At 43.1% G+C, this 18436-nt stretch overlaps 1 protein-coding gene across 5 annotated transcripts; it reads left to right on the top strand.

Moving 5' to 3' along the window:
* The first annotated feature begins 1408 nt into the window (after positions 1-1408).
* Positions 1409-12922, top strand: rab6a (RAB6A, member RAS oncogene family). Of its 5 annotated transcripts, none has more exons than XM_047379490.1 (8): positions 1409-1743; positions 4782-4840; positions 4919-4972; positions 5471-5576; positions 5756-5867; positions 7730-7823; positions 9943-10009; positions 11407-12922. In XM_047379490.1, the coding sequence occupies exons 1-8, from the start codon at positions 1674-1676 to the stop codon at positions 11469-11471; spliced, it is 627 nt and encodes a 208-aa protein (XP_047235446.1). In that variant the 5' UTR covers positions 1409-1673; the 3' UTR covers positions 11472-12922. The 5 variants fall into 5 exon arrangements, with proteins under 5 accessions (XP_047235446.1, XP_047235445.1, XP_047235444.1 ...); XM_047379489.1 differs by lacking the exon at positions 7730-7823 and adding an exon at positions 9196-9289 and having other exon boundaries at positions 1414-1743; XM_047379488.1 differs by lacking the exons at positions 1409-1743; positions 7730-7823 and adding exons at positions 4561-4590; positions 9196-9289.
* The last annotated feature ends 5514 nt before the right edge of the window (positions 12923-18436 follow it).

Here is an 18436-nt window from a genome sequence, read left to right as displayed (position 1 = left end):
TGCACAGGGAGAACATGCAAACTCCATGCAGAAAGACCCCAGCCGGGAATTGAACCTAGGACCTTGTTGCTGCAAGGCAACAGTGCTACAGTGAACAGTGTTCAAGGGGTCTGAATGTGAATTTGCAAAGCCCTCTATTTGATTGTATTTCCAGTTGTGTATGAATTTTTGAAGTATTAGGTGTTTGAACAACACTGTCTGTTTCCTTTGTAGCTCTGGCTGTTTGTTTAGGGTCTCTGGCCTAGTCTCAAGTCATTTGTAGCCTCCTACAGGGTTTTTTTTTTTTTTTTTTTACCAGGACTGCAGCTTTATCTATCTTCCTATCATATCTCACCAGCTTGCCTTTTAATGCAGAAGAAAATCATTCCCACAGCATAATGCTGCACCACCGTGTTACACTGTAGGGAAATGCAAAAAATGTGAAAACCACATATCTCTTTCCTCCCACTCCAAAATTCTGATCTTGGTCTATCCAATAACCCCCATTAAATCAATGGGTATTTGTGGTTGTAGTGTGATAAAATGTGAACAAGTTTAAGTAGAATGAAAACTTTTGCAGTGCACTGTACACTAAGTCGTCTTGAAAACTGCTGTAATCTTTGGAACACCAGCCATCCTATCAGCTGGAAGTCATGACCAGTCCAGTGGGTCCTGCAAACACCACAATGTGATGACAATTTGTGAAAGTATTGTCTGATTGAGCAAGAATGACAAGTTCCAGAGTACACACTGCCTTCACTAAACCGCGATTCCATTTTCTTCCCAGAAATACTTACAGCCAGTTGATTTTCTGCTTGAAGAAACAAGGTGGCCAACAAAATCTGGCACCAATGAAGTGAATTTATAACCACACACATGCAAAGTACAGTGAAGTCTCCAAATAGTATCTGGTAATCAAAAACAACTATTATACATTAATTACTGACAAAACTAATACATTTTGTTAAAGGAGTGCCTCTGTCTAATATTATACAACTTTAAAATTTTTGTCAATTTAGTTTTGATAACCAAACATTTAAAAACATGCAAATGTTGTAAATGAAAGGAGAATTGTTTAGATAGAGTTAACCAAGCTGTACTAACAAAGGATCTGTCCGCCACTAATTATGTGAGACTTTAATCAAGCCAGCTTCCGCTGAACTCATGATTAGATTATCATAGAAGTTGCTTGGTATATAAAATCTAAGCTGTGGCGTACGACCGCCCCCTTCTGGACACAGTAAGCATAACACGTCTTATACGTATATAAAATATGTACAGATATACATCTCTAAGTGAATAAATCATAATAATCTTGCCCGTGCCCTTTCGGGTTAAATTCATCGTTTAGATTTTCATCCGGAGAATTTAACTTGGTTTTAATTATAGGTCATTTCTACCACTAGGGGGCAGCCTGATCACCACTCGAACAATGTTCACTTTGTGTCTAAGGAAGAAGTTATCCAGGATTGCTAGCTGGCAGACAGTCAGACTGCAGGAACGCTAACTTGGTCGCAATAGTGACTGATTTATCCAACAAGTATTAAAGCTAAAAGTGGAAGCTCTCGGGTACCACACACCGCAGAGTGTTGATTTATAAGTTTTGGGAAAGCAGGAAAACGCTGCGGATAGCGGACCTTTAATAACTGACAGCAGCTGCTGAGGAAGCTCAGAGAGTATCATTAGATTCAGTCATGTCTGCGACCGGAGACTTCGGGAACCCTTTAAGGAAATTTAAACTGGTCTTTCTCGGGGAACAAAGTGGTAAGTCTGAATACATCACCTTATAACTGATTGAGGTGGAGGTCGTGCTGTTATCTGTAGAACATGTAGCCGAGTTAATGGCTTGTTCTTGCGATTGACGCCGAGCTATTAGCCGGGCTACCATTAGCCGCATATCGTTACACTGTGTTGGCACTGTGGGAGTGTGGCGACACTGTTGATGTCGTGGGTTTGTCCACGCTTGCTGCTTCTTGGACTTGCTCGTCACTCCCTTCCAGGTTTCACTCATGAATGAGGAAACTGACGTATTCGCTTATTAGCTCACTGACACCTTGTCGCTCATAGGAAAAGTGTAAAGTAGTGGAAAACTTCGATGACTGGTTAGTGAGGCGAAAACAGTAGTTATCATCGAGATCTAGCTTTATGATTTGATATATTTGTTAGTTTGTTGTGTTAGAAGAAAGCAATGAATGTCGGTTAAAGTCCGCGAACTTTGATTACTCTGATATTTTTTCCACCCCCGACGCATTTCCAATTACCCAGACCTGTCTGGTTGGAGTCCTGCAATTCCCAATTCTTTTTATTACCCTTCCCAACCAGGGGGGCTCAGGCTACACTTATGCTTTAGGAAGGAGGAAATATGGATTCTTATTTTCAGTGGTAGGTCTGAGACAGTTTTCATGCAGTTCAAAACACAACATAGAAAATCTCCCCAGGCTTTTTAAAGCTGTGCGACACCACAGCGTGAGTCTAATTTGTGGCTTCATGTTGAACTGTTTTTATTTGATCCAAGCTTTGATGGACAGGTAGGAGCTGTGGTTACCACACACTAGTATAACTCAGAAGAAATCCGCTGATAAACAAAAGTATTGCTAAAAAAAAAAAATATCCAGGCACTGTTATGGTAGAAACAATCAGTGAGGTTTATCAAAGTAATCATGCAAGATGATAGCAAAGGTTTCCACAAAGTGTTTGCTCTGACTTACACAGTTAATACATTGCTTTTATAACAAAGACCGAAGAAATCCTTTCCTTCTCCTCTCCAGCTGCAGAGCAGAGTCTTACCCACAGTCTAACAAGCGTAATGAAATAAAGACATAACCATACGTTCACATTTGTAAGGTTATGGAAAGCAAAGTTCAACCCATGAGATCGAATGAGTTTTAATCTAGAAACAAATATTTCCATCACATACTCCATACTCTCCATCAAAGCCTTAAACGGCAATAAAAACTTTTAATTATGATTACAGAATGTACAGGTAATGGTCAATAGTACTTTTAATTATTTAATGTGTTTTTATTGTATATATTTCTTTCATTTTGATCGTATACATTTAGCAGTGGCATTGTGCAATATGCTAAGGGGGAAGTGGATATGAGTGAATGTTATGTGAAGTCTATGGATTTTTGTATTGTGCAGCAGTTAGTGTTTGTATCCCAGACAAATGTCCTTTGGACAATAAAGTTAATCCGTCCGTCCATTTAAAATAAAATAAATAATATGATTTCCACTTCTATGGTTCCTTGTTAACTTCTCTACTGGGCTGTGCTGTGGTGTTAAGGTCAGCCAGATTTCATCAGACATTAATTTCAGAATCAGCTTTATTGCCAAGTTTGTAGAGACAAACAAGGAATTTGACTCCGATACACTTTGCTCTCAATAATAAAGAATATATTTAATTAATTTGAAATACGTAGCACTGGCAGGAGTTCTGTTTTACAAATTGAGATGTTTAGAATGCTACAAATTTGTAAATTGAACTCCTCGATTACGAACATTATGCAATACCAAGTTGTCCTTGAATCCTTAGTTTTTTTGCATTACTTTCTATGAAGAAATAAATTTTTTATTAGACTTGCGCCAATTAATGGGCTAGAAATCAAAATGGACATTTATCCATTGATCAGCTTTGAATGGTGATTGACAGGTTATCACTAAAATCTTTTTTTTTTTTCTAATCCTGTTCATTAAATCCATAAAAAACTAAAAGCTTCCACTATTTTCAGCATGTACTTTGAAGACTTATTTTGAAATTGCTTAATTTTTCAGTGGGATTCTAAACTGGTACCTCTATCAAATAACCACTATCAATTATTAGTTTTATGTGGGGTAGTCCTTAGGAAAAAAAACGTAGTCAGTTAAAATTGTAATCAGCAAGTCAGAGCTCAAAGGAGATCAAGAATCGGTACAGATCTGGAAAAGCATGATCTGTAGTTCTCTGGTTTTAAACAGCACCGTTAGAGGTGAGAGTAAGCAAATGTATGGTAAAAATCAGACATTCATAACAAACATTGTTTAACTATGATAAATCAGTTACTATACATTCTATATACTATACTATACTAATCTACCTGAAATATTGCTGTCTTTGTTATTATAATAAAATCTGAAAAAGATTAGTTTCTCATCTTTAAGTGTTTTTCTTTTTCCACGTGTTTCATTCCTTTCCTTTCCTTTTGTTTGTGAATCCGTAATCAGCTGCGGGTCGTTGCGGCCTTAGAACCAGCTGTGTTGACTTTAGTCATGTCTTGGTCACTTGATGCACATTGCAACTGATACTGTAACCTGATCTCACCCCAAAGCACAGCCTGTGGCTGGACTCCACTGTCCCCGAGCTCAGAGACACTTCAGAAGTCCACATGTTTAAGCTAGGAGTTGTTATGGGGGTGTCTAAAGTCGGTCCTCGCAGGCTTGTGTCCTGCATGTTTTAGATGTTTTCCTGCTTCAGCACACCTGATTTCCACTGGTGGCTGATTAACAGGCTTTTGCTGAACTGCAATCACCTGAATCATGTGTGTTTAAAGCCGAGAAACATCTAAAACATGCAGGACACCGGCCCGCTAGGACCGACTTTGGACACCCCTGTTATATAGTATGTGAAATAGGGTGAGGTCTTTCTCATTATAAAAGACGTTTTGGACTTTAGGTCAGGCTTGATCAGCCATGATCATGTTGCAGAGGATCTTTTAATCAATGATTTAACCCTTTTTTTAGAAAGGGGATTACTCTGATGCCATTAAACAGCTGAATAATCTCCAACTTGAACTGAATGTTTTTTCTTTCTATTTGTGTTTCAGTGGGAAAGACGTCATTGATCACCAGGTTCATGTATGACAGCTTTGACAATACGTACCAAGTGAGTCAGTGCTGTTTTTAATCACCATTAGTTATGTCTGCAGTGTGAATTATTCAATGATTTCTCATTCTTTTCCAGGCCACAATAGGAATAGATTTCCTGTCAAAAACCATGTATCTCGAAGACAGAACAGTAAGTTTATTTTCAGTGCTATAGATGTGTTGGTCAATGATGGTAATTTTGTTTTATTTTTTTTATGCCTTGCTAATGTCGTGATCAGGATACTGTACCCTCTGGACAGTCCATATTTTCACTGAGTGCTTACTCCTTCAACTTAAGTATTCTTCGTCTCCTTCCTACCCCTCCATCTATCTCTCATCCATTTTTTGAAATGAAAACACCTTACTTGATCAGGAGAAGAGGGATGATGACAAGTGAAGGGTGATTATTTATTTATTTCCCCTCCAGGCCCAGTCAGCTTGCTTTCTCTGATGGTCATTCTCTACCTGCATGCCCTACACTTTGTCTGTTTCTCTATCTTTTCCCCATCCGTCTTACTTTATTTCTTTTTCTTTCCATTTGTTTTGGCTTCATTAACTTAGCTCATTTATCTGTTTTCTTTTATTTCCATTCTCTCTTTGTTTCTTTTGTTATTATTATTTTCCGTTCCATCCTCTCCCTGGCCCACAGATCAGGTTACAGTTGTGGGACACAGCAGGGCAGGAGCGATTTCGCAGCCTGATCCCGAGTTACATCAGAGATTCAGCTGCTGCTGTCGTCGTGTATGACATTACAAGTAGGTGATGTACTATTAGCTGTGTTTAAGAATAAATAAATGTCTGCTTAGTTATACATCTGTTTTATTTCCATTAATTTCAGATCATTCCCTTGATTTCGTCTGTAAAAAAAAAAAAAGGCTTTCCTCTACCTAATTGTGTTGCTCTGACTCCTGTTTCCTCTTTGACTTTCATTCAGACGTCAACTCTTTCCAACAAACTACAAAGTGGATTGATGATGTCAGAACAGAGAGAGGAAGTGATGTCATTATCATGTTGGTGGGAAACAAGACAGACCTTGCAGACAAAAGGTTTGTTTTCATCTTTCCTGCCTCTCTTCAAACAGTTACTAATTACAGCTTGCTTATTTACAGGTCCTTCTCAAAATATTAGCATATTGTGATAAAGTTCATTATTTTCCATAATGTCATGATGAAAATTTAACATTCATATATTTTAGATTCATTGCACACTAACTGAAATATTTCAGGTCTTTTATTGTCTTAATACGGATGATTTTGGCATACAGCTCATGAAAACCCAAAATTCCTATCTCACAGAATTAGCATATCATTAAAAGGGTCTCTAAACGAGCTATGAACCTAATCATCTGAATCAACGAGTTAACTCTAAACACCTGCAAAAGATTCCTGAGGCCTTTAAAACTCCCAGCCTGGTTCATCACTCAAAACCCCAATCATGGGTAAGACTGCCGACCTGACTGCTGTCCAGAAGGCCACTATTGACACCCTCAAGCAAGAGGGTAAGACACAGAAAGAAATTTCTGAACGAATAGGCTGTTCCCAGAGTGCTGTATCAAGGCACCTCAGTGGGAAGTCTGTGGGAAGGAAAAAGTGTGGCAGAAAACGCTGCACAACGAGAAGAGGTGACCGGACCCTGAGGAAGATTGTGGAGAAGGGCCGATTCCAGACCTTGAGGGACCTGCGGAAGCAGTGGACTGAGTCTGGAGTAGAAACATCCAGAGCCACCGTGCACAGGCGTGTGCAGGAAATGGGCTACAGGTGCCGCATTCCCCAGGTCAAGCCACTTTTGAACCAGAAACAGCGGCAGAAGCGCCTGACCTGGGCTACAGAGAAGCAGCACTGGACTGTTGCTCAGTGGTCCAAAGTACTTTTTTTGGATGAAAACAAATTCTGCATGTCATTCAGAAATCAAGGTGCCAGAGTCTGGAGGAAGACTGGGGAGAAGGAAATGCCAAAATGCCAGAAGTCCAGTGTCAAGTACCCACAGTCAGTGATGGTCTGGGGTGCCGTGTCAGCTGCTGGTGTTGGTCCACTGTGTTTTATCAAGGGCAGGGTCAATGCAGCTAGCTATCAGGAGATTTTGGAGCACTTCATGCTTCCATCTGCTGAAAAGCTTTATGGAGATGAAGATTTCATTTTTCAGCACGACCTGGCACCTGCTCACAGTGCCAAAACCACTGGTAAATGGTTTACTGACCATGGTATCACTGTGCTCAATTGGCCTGCCAACTCTCCTGACCTGAACCCCATAGAGAATCTGTGGGATATTGTGAAGAGAACGTTGAGAGACTCAAGACCCAACACTCTGGATGAGCTAAAGGCCGCTATCGAAGCATCCTGGGCCTCCATAAGACCTCAGCAGTGCCACAGGCTGATTGCCTCCATGCCACACCGCATTGAAGCAGTCATTTCTGCCAAAGGATTCCCGACCAAGTATTGAGTGCATAACTGTACATGATTATTTGAAGGTTGACGTTTTTTGTATTAAAAACACTTTTCTTTTATTGGTCGGATGAAATATGCTAATTTTGTGAGATAGGAATTTTGGGTTTTCATGAGCTGTATGCCAAAATCATCCGTATTAAGACAATAAAAGACCTGAAATATTTCAGTTAGTGTGCAATGAATCTAAAATATATGAATGTTAAATTTTTATCATGACATTATGGAAAATAATGAACTTTATCACAATATGCTAATATTTTTAGAAGGACCTGTACACTAATCTTCCCTAAGCAGCATTGCAGCAGAGGAAGTTTTTTCTCTTCATGGATGTCAAAGCAATAATCGAATCTCTTTTCCACATATCTGGTCTACATTTGTCTGTAATACAGAATATATTTTGTCTGTCCACGATGTAAACCTATATTTCCTGGCTGTGCATCTTTTAACTTCCTTATCTACCACAGGCAAGTATCTATTGAAGAGGGTGAGCGGAAAGCCAAAGAACTAAATGTAATGTTTATTGAGACTAGTGCAAAAGCGGGCTACAATGTAAAGCAGGTAAGGCTTTGTGAGAGTCGTGCTCTGTAGTCCTGCTGCTGGTGCTGCAGCCTGAGCCGTTCGACCTAAAGCTTCCATCTGGAAATAAAAAAAAAAAAAAAAAGGCAAGAAGTTGAGACTGAGCTCTGAGATTTATTTGGGAGCAAGGTTGTCTTCTTAAATTCTTCCAAATGTATACATTTCTCTTCATTCTGTCTCCCTATTTCCTGGATACAGTAAAGCTTTTCAAAAATATCCAATATCTACAGTGCCTTGTGAGGTATTCATAGCCATTTTTGACATTACAACCTCGTAGTATTTTTATTGGGATGTTGTATGATAGACCAACACAAGTGGGAGGGTATGGTTAAATGGATTTAAACATTTTTTACAAAAAATATGTGAAAAGGGCAGTATGGACTTTTCCTCGGCTTGTCTGAGTCAATAGTTTGTAGGACCACATCTTGCTGCGATTGCAGCTGCAGGTCTTATGGTATGCGTCTCTAGCAGCTCTAGCAATATTTTTACCAGTTCGGCTTTTTTTTTCTAAAACAGCTCAAGCTCAATCAGATGCGCTCTGCATCTGTTCACTTCAGTTTTCATGTCCTGCCACACATGGATGTTGGTCTGGACTTTGACAGTAATATGCTTTGAACTAAACCATTTCATTTTCACTCAGGCTCTGTTTAGAGTGGTTTAACCTGTTGGAAGGACAACCGCCACCCCAGTGTTAATTAAATCCGTCCTTATGGCGAACCTCTAATGGTCTTTTTCCCTGCCACTCCTGTTGTAAATTGCGCAACTGATAGTTGCTCTGTGAGAGCTTGAATGTTTGGGATATAGCCTAACCCTGCTCCGCGGCTTTCTCCCTGACCTGTCTGCTGTGTTTCCTGGTCTTCATCATGATGTTTGTTCATGAGGGTCCTCTGACAAACCTCTGAGGCCTTCATAGAACAGCTGCAAAATACTCAGTTGAAATCACACACAAGTCGACTGTATTTACCAATTCTGAAGGAAGTTGGTTACACAGAATTTCGCTTCGCAGTATCAGAGTACAGGGAGATGCTAAATATTGAAAACCATGCAATATTTACCCACTTTGCAATTGTGCCCTGCTTTTTGTCAGTCTATCACATAAGATCCCAATAAAACACCTTCAGGACATTTGCGGGTGTGGCGAAACAAAATGTGAAAACATTACATATCAAAAATGTTGCACTGGGAGGCTTTTGGTCTGGAGCAATGGTACCAGTAGCAGCAGGCTGGAGCACGGCTTATTTTTTTACTTCAATATAATCAAAATCTGTGTTGTTGTTTTTTTTTTTCTTCTGTCTGTTTTGATGTCTGTGATGCGTGTCATGGTGGGTGTTTGTGTGTTCGTTGGGACTCACAGACAGATAACCACAGAGGAAGGAGAACAGAGAGCGAAAGAGATGAATGTTCTGTTTATTGAAACGAGTGCAAAGACAGGCTACAATGTCAAACAGGTAGAGGGTGTGCACGCTTGTGTGTGTGCCCATAGCACTCATGCCCTGTTTTGATTGGCTTCTGTTCTACGCGCATGCATGCTAAAACGTGCTTTAAACGTCTGCTTCCGATGAGGAGCGTGAATTTGCTTTTCAAGCTCTTTCCCAACCGGTGTTTGTAATGATTTGGCCAACTTTTCAAATCAAAAACCCTTAGGATGGGTCCGAGTTTGGAAACCAATGGCTGGCCCTTCTTTATTTCTGCAGTAACAGCTTATTTGTTGCTGTGAAATCTTCGTTTTTAAGAGTGTTTTCATTTCATCCAGTTTGTTGGGGATGTGCATGTTCTGCATCATGATTTTATCTCACGAGGATCCATCAATCAATAAAAACCACACCGTTAGTGTCTCAGTTACACTAGAATGGTGCTACATCTTTTTTCCAAACCTCTTGATTTATCAGATGCATGTTTATGCAGGAGCTCCAACAAAAGCACCTTAATTGCAGTCAAACATTGAAAAAGCTCTGTTGGCTGTGTTCTTTTTGTGCAAGCTTGAGGTGAACTTGTGCTAAAATATGTAATGGGATTATGCACAGGGTGCATGCTTGTTTTGACTGCTTGTTCTGTACTGAAAATATTCCTGACAAGATGCATCCACTTGTCTTTCCTTCAGCTATTCCGTCGCGTGGCAGCCGCCCTCCCTGGCATGGATACCACACAGGACAAGAATAGAGAGGACAGTATCCTTTGTGCGCTTGTTATTGTATTTGCCTAACATGAGAGAGGAGTTGGGAGGTCTCCTTGCTCTCTAATGTCACCTCATATCAAATCAGGGGTATAATCCTTGCCACGGGGTAAATCTAATGCAGCAATGTGACATCACACTCTCTCACTCTTTTCGTTTAATCTTCACTTTAGATTTAGTATTCTAAGGACATCCAGCTGCAGACTATATTATTTAGTATGAGCTAAAAGGAGCTCCTCCCCCAAAGACCTTTTCTAAAGTATTAACAAAGCTTGCAACACGGTTGCTCTAATAGGTTGTGATGTGTTTCTTTTAACAGAGGACTAGTTGCCAGCAGTTACAGTGAATCTTCAACATATGAAGAAACCTGAGATGTAATGTAATAGAAGCTCCACAGGCTCCTCTTTTGGCCCAGTTCTGAGGTGTGTCTGAGAGCAACTTGTTTTGGTCTCTTTAAATGTTACTGAGACACTTCACACCCCATTTTCGTAGTTTGACCAAAATGATCTAGCAGCGCAGAAACGAGACACAAACGGCAAAAAACAATGCAAAACTGTTAGAAGGCATGGTGCTACTGCTATCAAATCAATGGCCAGGATGTCAAACGCACAACAAATTCATGTCTAAAATAAAGTTTGTCTTTTTAGCGTTACTTGCAGCTTACCGCTTTGCTGCGTCCGTCGTTTCCATAGACAGAAGGAACTGACCCCTTAATCAGATGAAGACTTTCGGCTAATCCTTCTTTATACTGGTGAAGGTTGCTAAAGGCACTCATCCTTGAAGTGCTTCACGCAGACGAAGAGGAATTTCCCCACTGATGTAGGAAGATTTTCATGAAAAATAACATTTAACCAGGCACTTCGAAGAGGTTCTGATCCTGGGGGACGGTGTAATGATTTAACAACCGAACTTATCCTCTTGCAGTGTAGGCATACTTCAGCTTGGACTACAAAATCGCAGCAAGAAATAAATATGGCGGAGATGTGAAATGGATCAGCCAGAGGTCCATGACCTTATATAGCTGTTCCGCAGCAAATACCGTCACATGACAGTTGGAAAAATGTAACACATGATAGAGAAAACTGAATGGACTGAAAAATATGTCCCAAACCGAATATAAGGATCTCTATACAGTTCCTGGAGAGACTAAATGGACCTTTTCTGCACTTCTACAGATTCCAAGTACACAACAAAATGTATTTAAAGGCTAAAAGTGGATTTTGCATGACATGTCTTCTTTAAACTAAACTTTGCTTCTCAAACCGTTATTGCTTTGTTGTACCCTCCTCTGCTCTGATCGTGTTTAAGCATTGGCAGTAGTTTTAGTTTCTTTTGAAACCAGCACATTTTATTTCTTGCTCTGTGGTGTTCCTTAACTCACCAACCCTGCAGTGATTGACATAAAGTTGGAGAAACCACCTGAGCAACCTGTCAGCGAAGGAGGCTGTTCCTGCTAGAGTTTTCAACCGGCTGCAGACGTTTTCTGGAAGCCAGTCTTTCTGTATATGTTCCCTTCACTACGCCCCTCTCTGTTCCCCCATCCCGACTAAGAACACTACAGCCATCATCCTCAGCCGTTGTTGACACTCTGCTCCTTCATCCAGATGCTCTGAAAGCCACATATCACTACAGTTAAACATCACACTGTAACTGACATATGTACAAAAAGCACTGACAGCTCGTCCTCACAGAGCGCCTCTTTTCGGTCATTTCAGAAGAATTTATTGTTGCAAGTATCATCGGTCATATTGGTGTAAATCTGAACTTTGTTTCAAACCAAACAGAAGAACGACAAATGTCTGCTGTAAGGCGTCTATCCAGCAATGTGTTTAAGAGGGAGAATATTCTTTTAACAGATGAGCATTGCTTTAAGCCTAGTAAGCTGTGTGAATGTCGTATGCATTTGTCACTTCACATAATTTATGCCGTGGAGACAGATTGGCAAGAATTTTTTAACATTTATTAGCGCTGAAGAAACTTTTTTATTAACTGTTCGATATACAGTGTGGGAGTTACGCTGACGCTTGTTAAGTTTAATGATTATTCTGGTTTCTCTACAGTGAAACAATCTGTACAACTGTGATGCAGCTAAAATCAGAGGCCTCCTTAGCAGAGTCAGCAGAGACTTTACTATAAACATTATGTTGACTGTACTTTAGGAGCATTCTCTCACCTTTTTTTAAGCACATATGATGAAAGCACATCAGAAAAACTATACATGATTATAATGCTGCATAAATGTACCACAAAATGACATGTCAGCCCCATTCATAGTCCGGCTCCTGCATATATCCTCAGTGTTTCTTTTTTTACACTGACTTTTTCCCCAAAGAGGACAGCTAAGGTGTCGTAGAGTATTTTTTTTTCTTTGATTGTAGTTTTAAAAGAGGATTTTCACATAAAGCCCAACACAAACTACATGGATTGGGAAAAAATTTGTCTTTTTAGGGTTAAATCTTCAAGGGCTTCCCTGGCGTCCACTTTGGAATGATTTTGTCTGAACACTTTTAAACCTTTGTTATATTTTGCTTGTTTCTACTTTTTGGCTTTGATCTTTTGTTAGTGATTTATCAACACATGTATTTAATCTTCAATGACTTGAAATATTTATTTCTGTTGGATTCATGCTTTTTTTTATTTTATTTTATGGCTGGTAATGTTTTTTCCTTGTAACAAGCCCCGAATCACTACTGGGATCTGTATTCTTCCGGACCAGCTTTCCCAGAATCGGTGAGAGAGTCTGCTGTTTGTCTGTCACCTCTGGTTGTTGGGTGTTTGATCATACTGATGACATTGTGCAATTCTTGTGAGAACTTAAGCAGGAGAGTCCAATATATATATAGTATAGCTGTTAACATTTCTGTCTGGAATGGTTTTAAATTAAAAAATAAATTTACACTTCTCACAACTGATGAAGTTCTTGTGTCCCACAAACAAAAACAACTGATAATGACCTTTATGTCACCTCAGTGGGCAGCTTTGACATTCTGTATATAAGTCAGGTACAGTTATTGCCTGTGTTTAGAAGAAGAGGCACAAGTTTTTATAAAACTGATCATTTCAAACCGCATTGAGGCAAACTAGAGGCCCAGAGAAAATTGAATTCAGATCCTTAAAGATCCCATATCTCTTAGTACAACACCAAAGTTTATGCAAATGTAATCAAACACCTTTAACCTTTTCACATTTGTCACTTAAAGAACCACAAACTTTAATGTATTTTATTTGATAGACCAATTTAAATTACTGCATAATTACAGCAGCTGGAAAATGACATATGGTTTACACTTTTTACTAATAGAAATCTAGTAAAAGTGTTTTTAATGTATTCAGCCCTGCTTAGTCAATAATTTGTAGATGCAATGAAATTACAGCTGCATGTCTGGTGGTGTCTGCCATTGTGCCCATGACTGTTTAAGGGTTGTTCAGATGAAAGGTGAATTTCTTACGCAGTCTCAATTCTTTAGCAGCATCTTGCAGGTTCTCTTTAAGGATCACACACTGAGTAGCTCCATCCATCTTCCATCAGCTCTGATCAGCCTCCCAGTTCCTGCTGAAGAAAAGAGTCCTCGCATGATTCTGCCACCGCCATGTTTTACCACGAGGAGGGTGTGTCTAGTATATTTTCTGTCACACATAGAGCTTTGTCAGTATAAATACTTTTGCATGCTGCTGCAATGACAACAATGGTTGAATGTTTGGGATAACCATGGAACATTTACTCTTTAGACTAAAAAACCTCATCAATTGACTATTTTAGAAGCTCGTCTGCTTCTAAACTGCTTTTTTTTATCTTTGTGATTCTTTAGATTTTTTGATTTTCCATTACAGGGAAGATACTTCAGCAATGTCCGCATTGAAAATGTAATTTACATACAGTTTTGCATGCAACAAATCACCATGGAAAATAGTTTGGAAAGCCAAGCCCGTCTGTCGCACAGCAGTTAAAATAGGAATTAAAATTACTGTGACTTCAACGAGCAATTTATTAACCCAACATTTTGTTCCACAGCATGGATTAGTGCATGGTCCCTGAACTTTACAGTTTATCACATCCACAATACAAGCGAAGAAGAGTTGGAACCTCGACTAGTGGTTTAATTTACAAACATTACTAAGAGCTCAAATAACAACACAAACAGCTAAAATATTGACTGCGGTCACGCCAGCCGACACTAGCTCTCTGGCAACGAAAATAAGAGGAAAACAGAAAAGTAGCCTACAGAACATTTATATTAATTACATTTTTACAACTTTCACATACTTGTTTTATGTGAAAGAATAAATATTTCATAATTTTACTGTACAGTTTTGGAGAAATACCTTGACAAAGTACCTCAAAATGCTCAACCAGTATATGCATTTGTCCCACTTTCAGGAATTTATTTCTCCAGAACAACACAGTTTCTTCAGATTATAAGAGAGGGTCATCTATACTGAAATTAGTCAGTCAGTCATTTTCTACCACTTATTCCATAGTGGGTCGCGGGGGAGCTGGTGCCTATCTCCAGCAGTCTATGGGCGAGAGGCGGGGTACACCCTGGACAGATCGCCAGTCCATCGCAAGGCAACACACAAACAACCATGCACACACTCATTCAGACACCTAAGGGCAATTTAGAGTGACCAACCATGTCTTTGGACTGCGGGAGGAAGCCGGAGTACCCGGTTAGAACCCACACATGTACGGGGAGAACATGCAAACTCCATGCAGAAAGAGCCCCAACTGGGAATCAAACCCAGGACCTTCTTGTTACAAGGCAACAGTGCTACCAACTGCGCCATCATGCAGCCACTATACTGAAATTATTAAATATTAACTCTGGAGATGACTCATATAATCTGAACAGAGTGTGTTGTCACCTCTCATGGTTTTGGAGAAATAAATTCCTGAAAGTGGGATAGATGCATATACAGGTCCTTCTCAAAATATTAGCATATTGTGATAAAGTTCATTATTTTCCTTAATCCCCTCCTTGAACCTCCACCTTAACGTGGTGGAGGGGTTTGAGTGCTCAAATGATCCTAGAGGCTATGTTGTATGGGGCCTAAATGCCCCATACATCTATCTCCCATGGCAAACAGACTCTCGGTGATGGGTCAGACAAAGAATGGTTCAAGAACCCCTCATGAAGAACAAAATATCGAGGCACGTGACGTCGCCCGGTACGGCGGAGCCGGGGTCCCACCCTGGAGCCAGGCCTGGGATCGGGACTCGTCGGAGAGCGCCTGGTGGCCGGGTTGCTCCTCGCGGGACCCGGCCGGGCCAAGCCCGAACGAGAGACGCGAGGCCATCCCCCAGTGGGCCCACCACCTGCAGGGGGAACCGTGAGGGACCGGTGCAAAGAGGATTGGGTGGCGGACGAAGGTGGAGACCTCAGCGGCCCGATCCCCGGATGCTTAGGCTGGCTCTAGGGACGTGGAATGTCACCTCGCTGGGGGGGAAGGAGCCTGAGCTTGTGCGGGAGGTTGAGAGATATCAACTAGAAATAGTCGGGCTCGCCTCCATGCACAGCGTGGGCTCTGGAACCTGTCTCCTTGAGAGGGGTTGGACTGTCTTCTACTCTGGAGTGGCCCACGGGGAGAGGCGGCGGGCTGGTGTGGGTTTGCTAGTTGCCCCCCAGCTCAGCCGTCTCGTGTTGGGGTTTACCCCAGTGGATGAGACGGTTGTATCCCTGCGCCTTCGGGTTGGGGAGAGGTCTCTGACTATCATTTCAGCCTACGGGCCGAGTGGTAGTGCAGAGTACCCTGCCTTCTTGGCGTCCCTGTCGGGGGTGCTAGATAGTGCCCCTCCCGGGGACTCCATTATTCTGCTGGGGGACTTCAACGCCCACGTGGGGAACGACAGTGACACCTGGAGAGGCGTGATCGGGAGGAATGGCCTCCCCGATCTGAATCCGAGCGGTGTTTTGTTATTGGACTTCTGTGCTAGTCACGGATTGTCCATAACGAACACCATGTTCAAACATAAGGGTGTCCATCAGTGCACTTGGCACCAGGACACCCTAGGCAGGAGGTCGATGATCGACTTTGTTGTCATATCATCAGACCTTCGGCCGCATGTTTTGGACACTCGGGTGAAGAGAGGGACTGAGCTGTCCACTGATCATCACCTGGTGGTGAGTTGGATCCGCTGGAGGAGGAGAAAGCCAGACAGACTTGGCAGGCCCAAGCGCATAGTGAGGGTCTGCTGGGAACGCCTGGCGGAGCCCTCGGCCAGGGATGTATTCAACTCCCACCTCCGGGAGAGCTTCGACCAGATCCCGGGGGATGTTGGAGACATAGAGTCCGAGTGGACCATGTTCTCTGCATCTATTGTCGATGCTGCTGCCCATAGCTGCGGCCGTAAGGTCTGCGGTGCCTGTCGTGGCGGCAATCCCAGAACCCGGTGGTGGACACCGGCAGTAAGGGATGCTGTTAAGCTGAAGAAGGAGTCCTATCGGCTGTGGTTGGCTTGTGGGACTCCTGAGGTGGCTGACAGGTACCGTGAGGCCAAGCGTGCTGCGGCCCGGGCTGTGGCAGAGGCAAAAACTCGGGCCTGGGAAGAGTTCGGTGAGGCCATGGAGAAGGACTACCGGTTGGCCTCGAAGCGATTCTGGCAAACCGTCCGGCGCCTCAGGAGGGGGAAGCAGTGCTTTGCCAACACTGTTTATAGTGGGGGCAGGAGACTGCTGACCTCGACTGAGGACATTATTGGGCGGTGGAAGGAGTACTTCGAGGATCTCCTCAATCCTGCCATCACGCATTCCGTGGTGGAAACAGAGGCTGGGGACTCGGGGTTGGACTCTTTCATCACCCAGGGTGAAGTCACCGAGGTGGTTAAAAAGCTCCGCGGTGGCAAGGCTTCGGGGGTGGATGAGATCCGCCCTGAGTACCTCAAGTGTCTGGATGTTGTAGGGCTGTCATGGTTGACACGCCTCTTCAACATTGCGTGGCGGTCGGGGACAGTGCCTCTGGACTGGCAGAATGGGGTGGTGGTCCCCCTTTCATAAGAAGGGGGACCGGAGGGTGTGTTCCAACTACAGGGGGATCACACTCCTCAGCCTCCCTGGTAAGGCCTACGCCAGGGTATTGGAGAGGAGAGTCCTGCCGATAGTCGAACCTCGGCTTCAGGAGGAACAGTGTGGTTTTTGTCCCAGCCGTGGAACACTGGACCAGCTCTATACCCTCTACAGGGTGCTCGAGGGTTCATGGGAGTTTGCCCAACCGGTTCACATATGTTTTGTGGACCTGGAGAAGGCATTCGAATGTGTCCCCCGTGATGCCCTGTGGGGGGTGATCCAGGAGTATGGAATCGGGGGCCCTTTATTAGGGGCCATCCGGTCCCTGTACGAGCGGAGCAGGAGTTTGGTCCGCATTGCTGGCACTAAGTCGGACCTGTTTCCAGTGCATGTTGGACTCCGGCAGGGCTGCCCTTTGTCGCCGGTCCTGTTCATAACTTTTATGGGCAGGATTTCTAGACGCAGCCAAGGGCCGGAGGGGGTCTGGTTTGGGGACCAGTGGATTTCGTCTCTTCTTTTTGCGGATGACGTGGTCCTGCTGGCCCCCTCTAGCCAAGACCTACAGCATGCGCTGTGGCGGTTCGCAGCCGAGTGTGAAGCGGATGGGATGAGGATCAGCTCCTCCAAGTCCGAGACCATGGTACTCGACCGGAAAAGGGTGGCTTGTCCTCTTCAGGTTGGAGGGGAGTTCCTGCCTCAAGTGGAGGAGTTTAAGTATCTCGGGGTCTTGTTCACGAGTGAGGGAAGAATGGAGCGGGAGATCGACAGACGGATCGGTGCGGCTGCCACAGTAATGGGGGCGCTGTGCCGGTCCATTGTGGTGAAGAGAGAGCTGAGCCGAAAAGCAAAGGTCTCAATTTACTGGTCGGTCTACGTTCCTGCCCTCACCTATGGCCATGAACTTTGGGTCATGACCGAAAGAACGAGATCACGGATACAAGCAGCTGAAATGAGCTTCCTCCGTAGGGTGACCGGGCACTCCCTTAGAGATAGGGTGAGGAGCTCGGCCATCCGGGAGGAGCTCGGAGTAGAGCCGCTGCTCCTCCACATCGAGAGGAGCCAGTTGAGGTGGCTCGGGCATCTATACCGGATGCCTCCTGGACGCCTTCCTCGGGAGGTGTTCCAGGCACGTCCCACCGGGAGGAGGCCCAGGGGACGGCCCAGGACACGCTGGAGGGACTATGTCTCTCGGCTCGCCTTGGGCTCCCCCTGGAGGAGCTGGAGGAGGTGTCTGGAGAGAGGGACGTCTGGGCGTCTCTGCTGAGTCTGCTGCCCCCGCGACCCGGTCCTGGATAAGCGGAAGACGACGAACGAACGATTTTCCATAATGTCATGATGAAAATTTAACATTCATATATTTTAGATTCATTGCACACTAACTGAAATATTTCAGGTCTTTCATTGTCTTAATACGGATGATT

The sequence above is a fragment of the Girardinichthys multiradiatus genome, chromosome 11, assembly GCF_021462225.1.
Source record: "Girardinichthys multiradiatus isolate DD_20200921_A chromosome 11, DD_fGirMul_XY1, whole genome shotgun sequence".
Taxonomy (NCBI): Eukaryota; Metazoa; Chordata; class Actinopteri; order Cyprinodontiformes; family Goodeidae; genus Girardinichthys; species Girardinichthys multiradiatus.
Note: the sequence above shows the minus strand (reverse complement) of the source record. Positions and strands in the feature narration are given on the sequence as shown.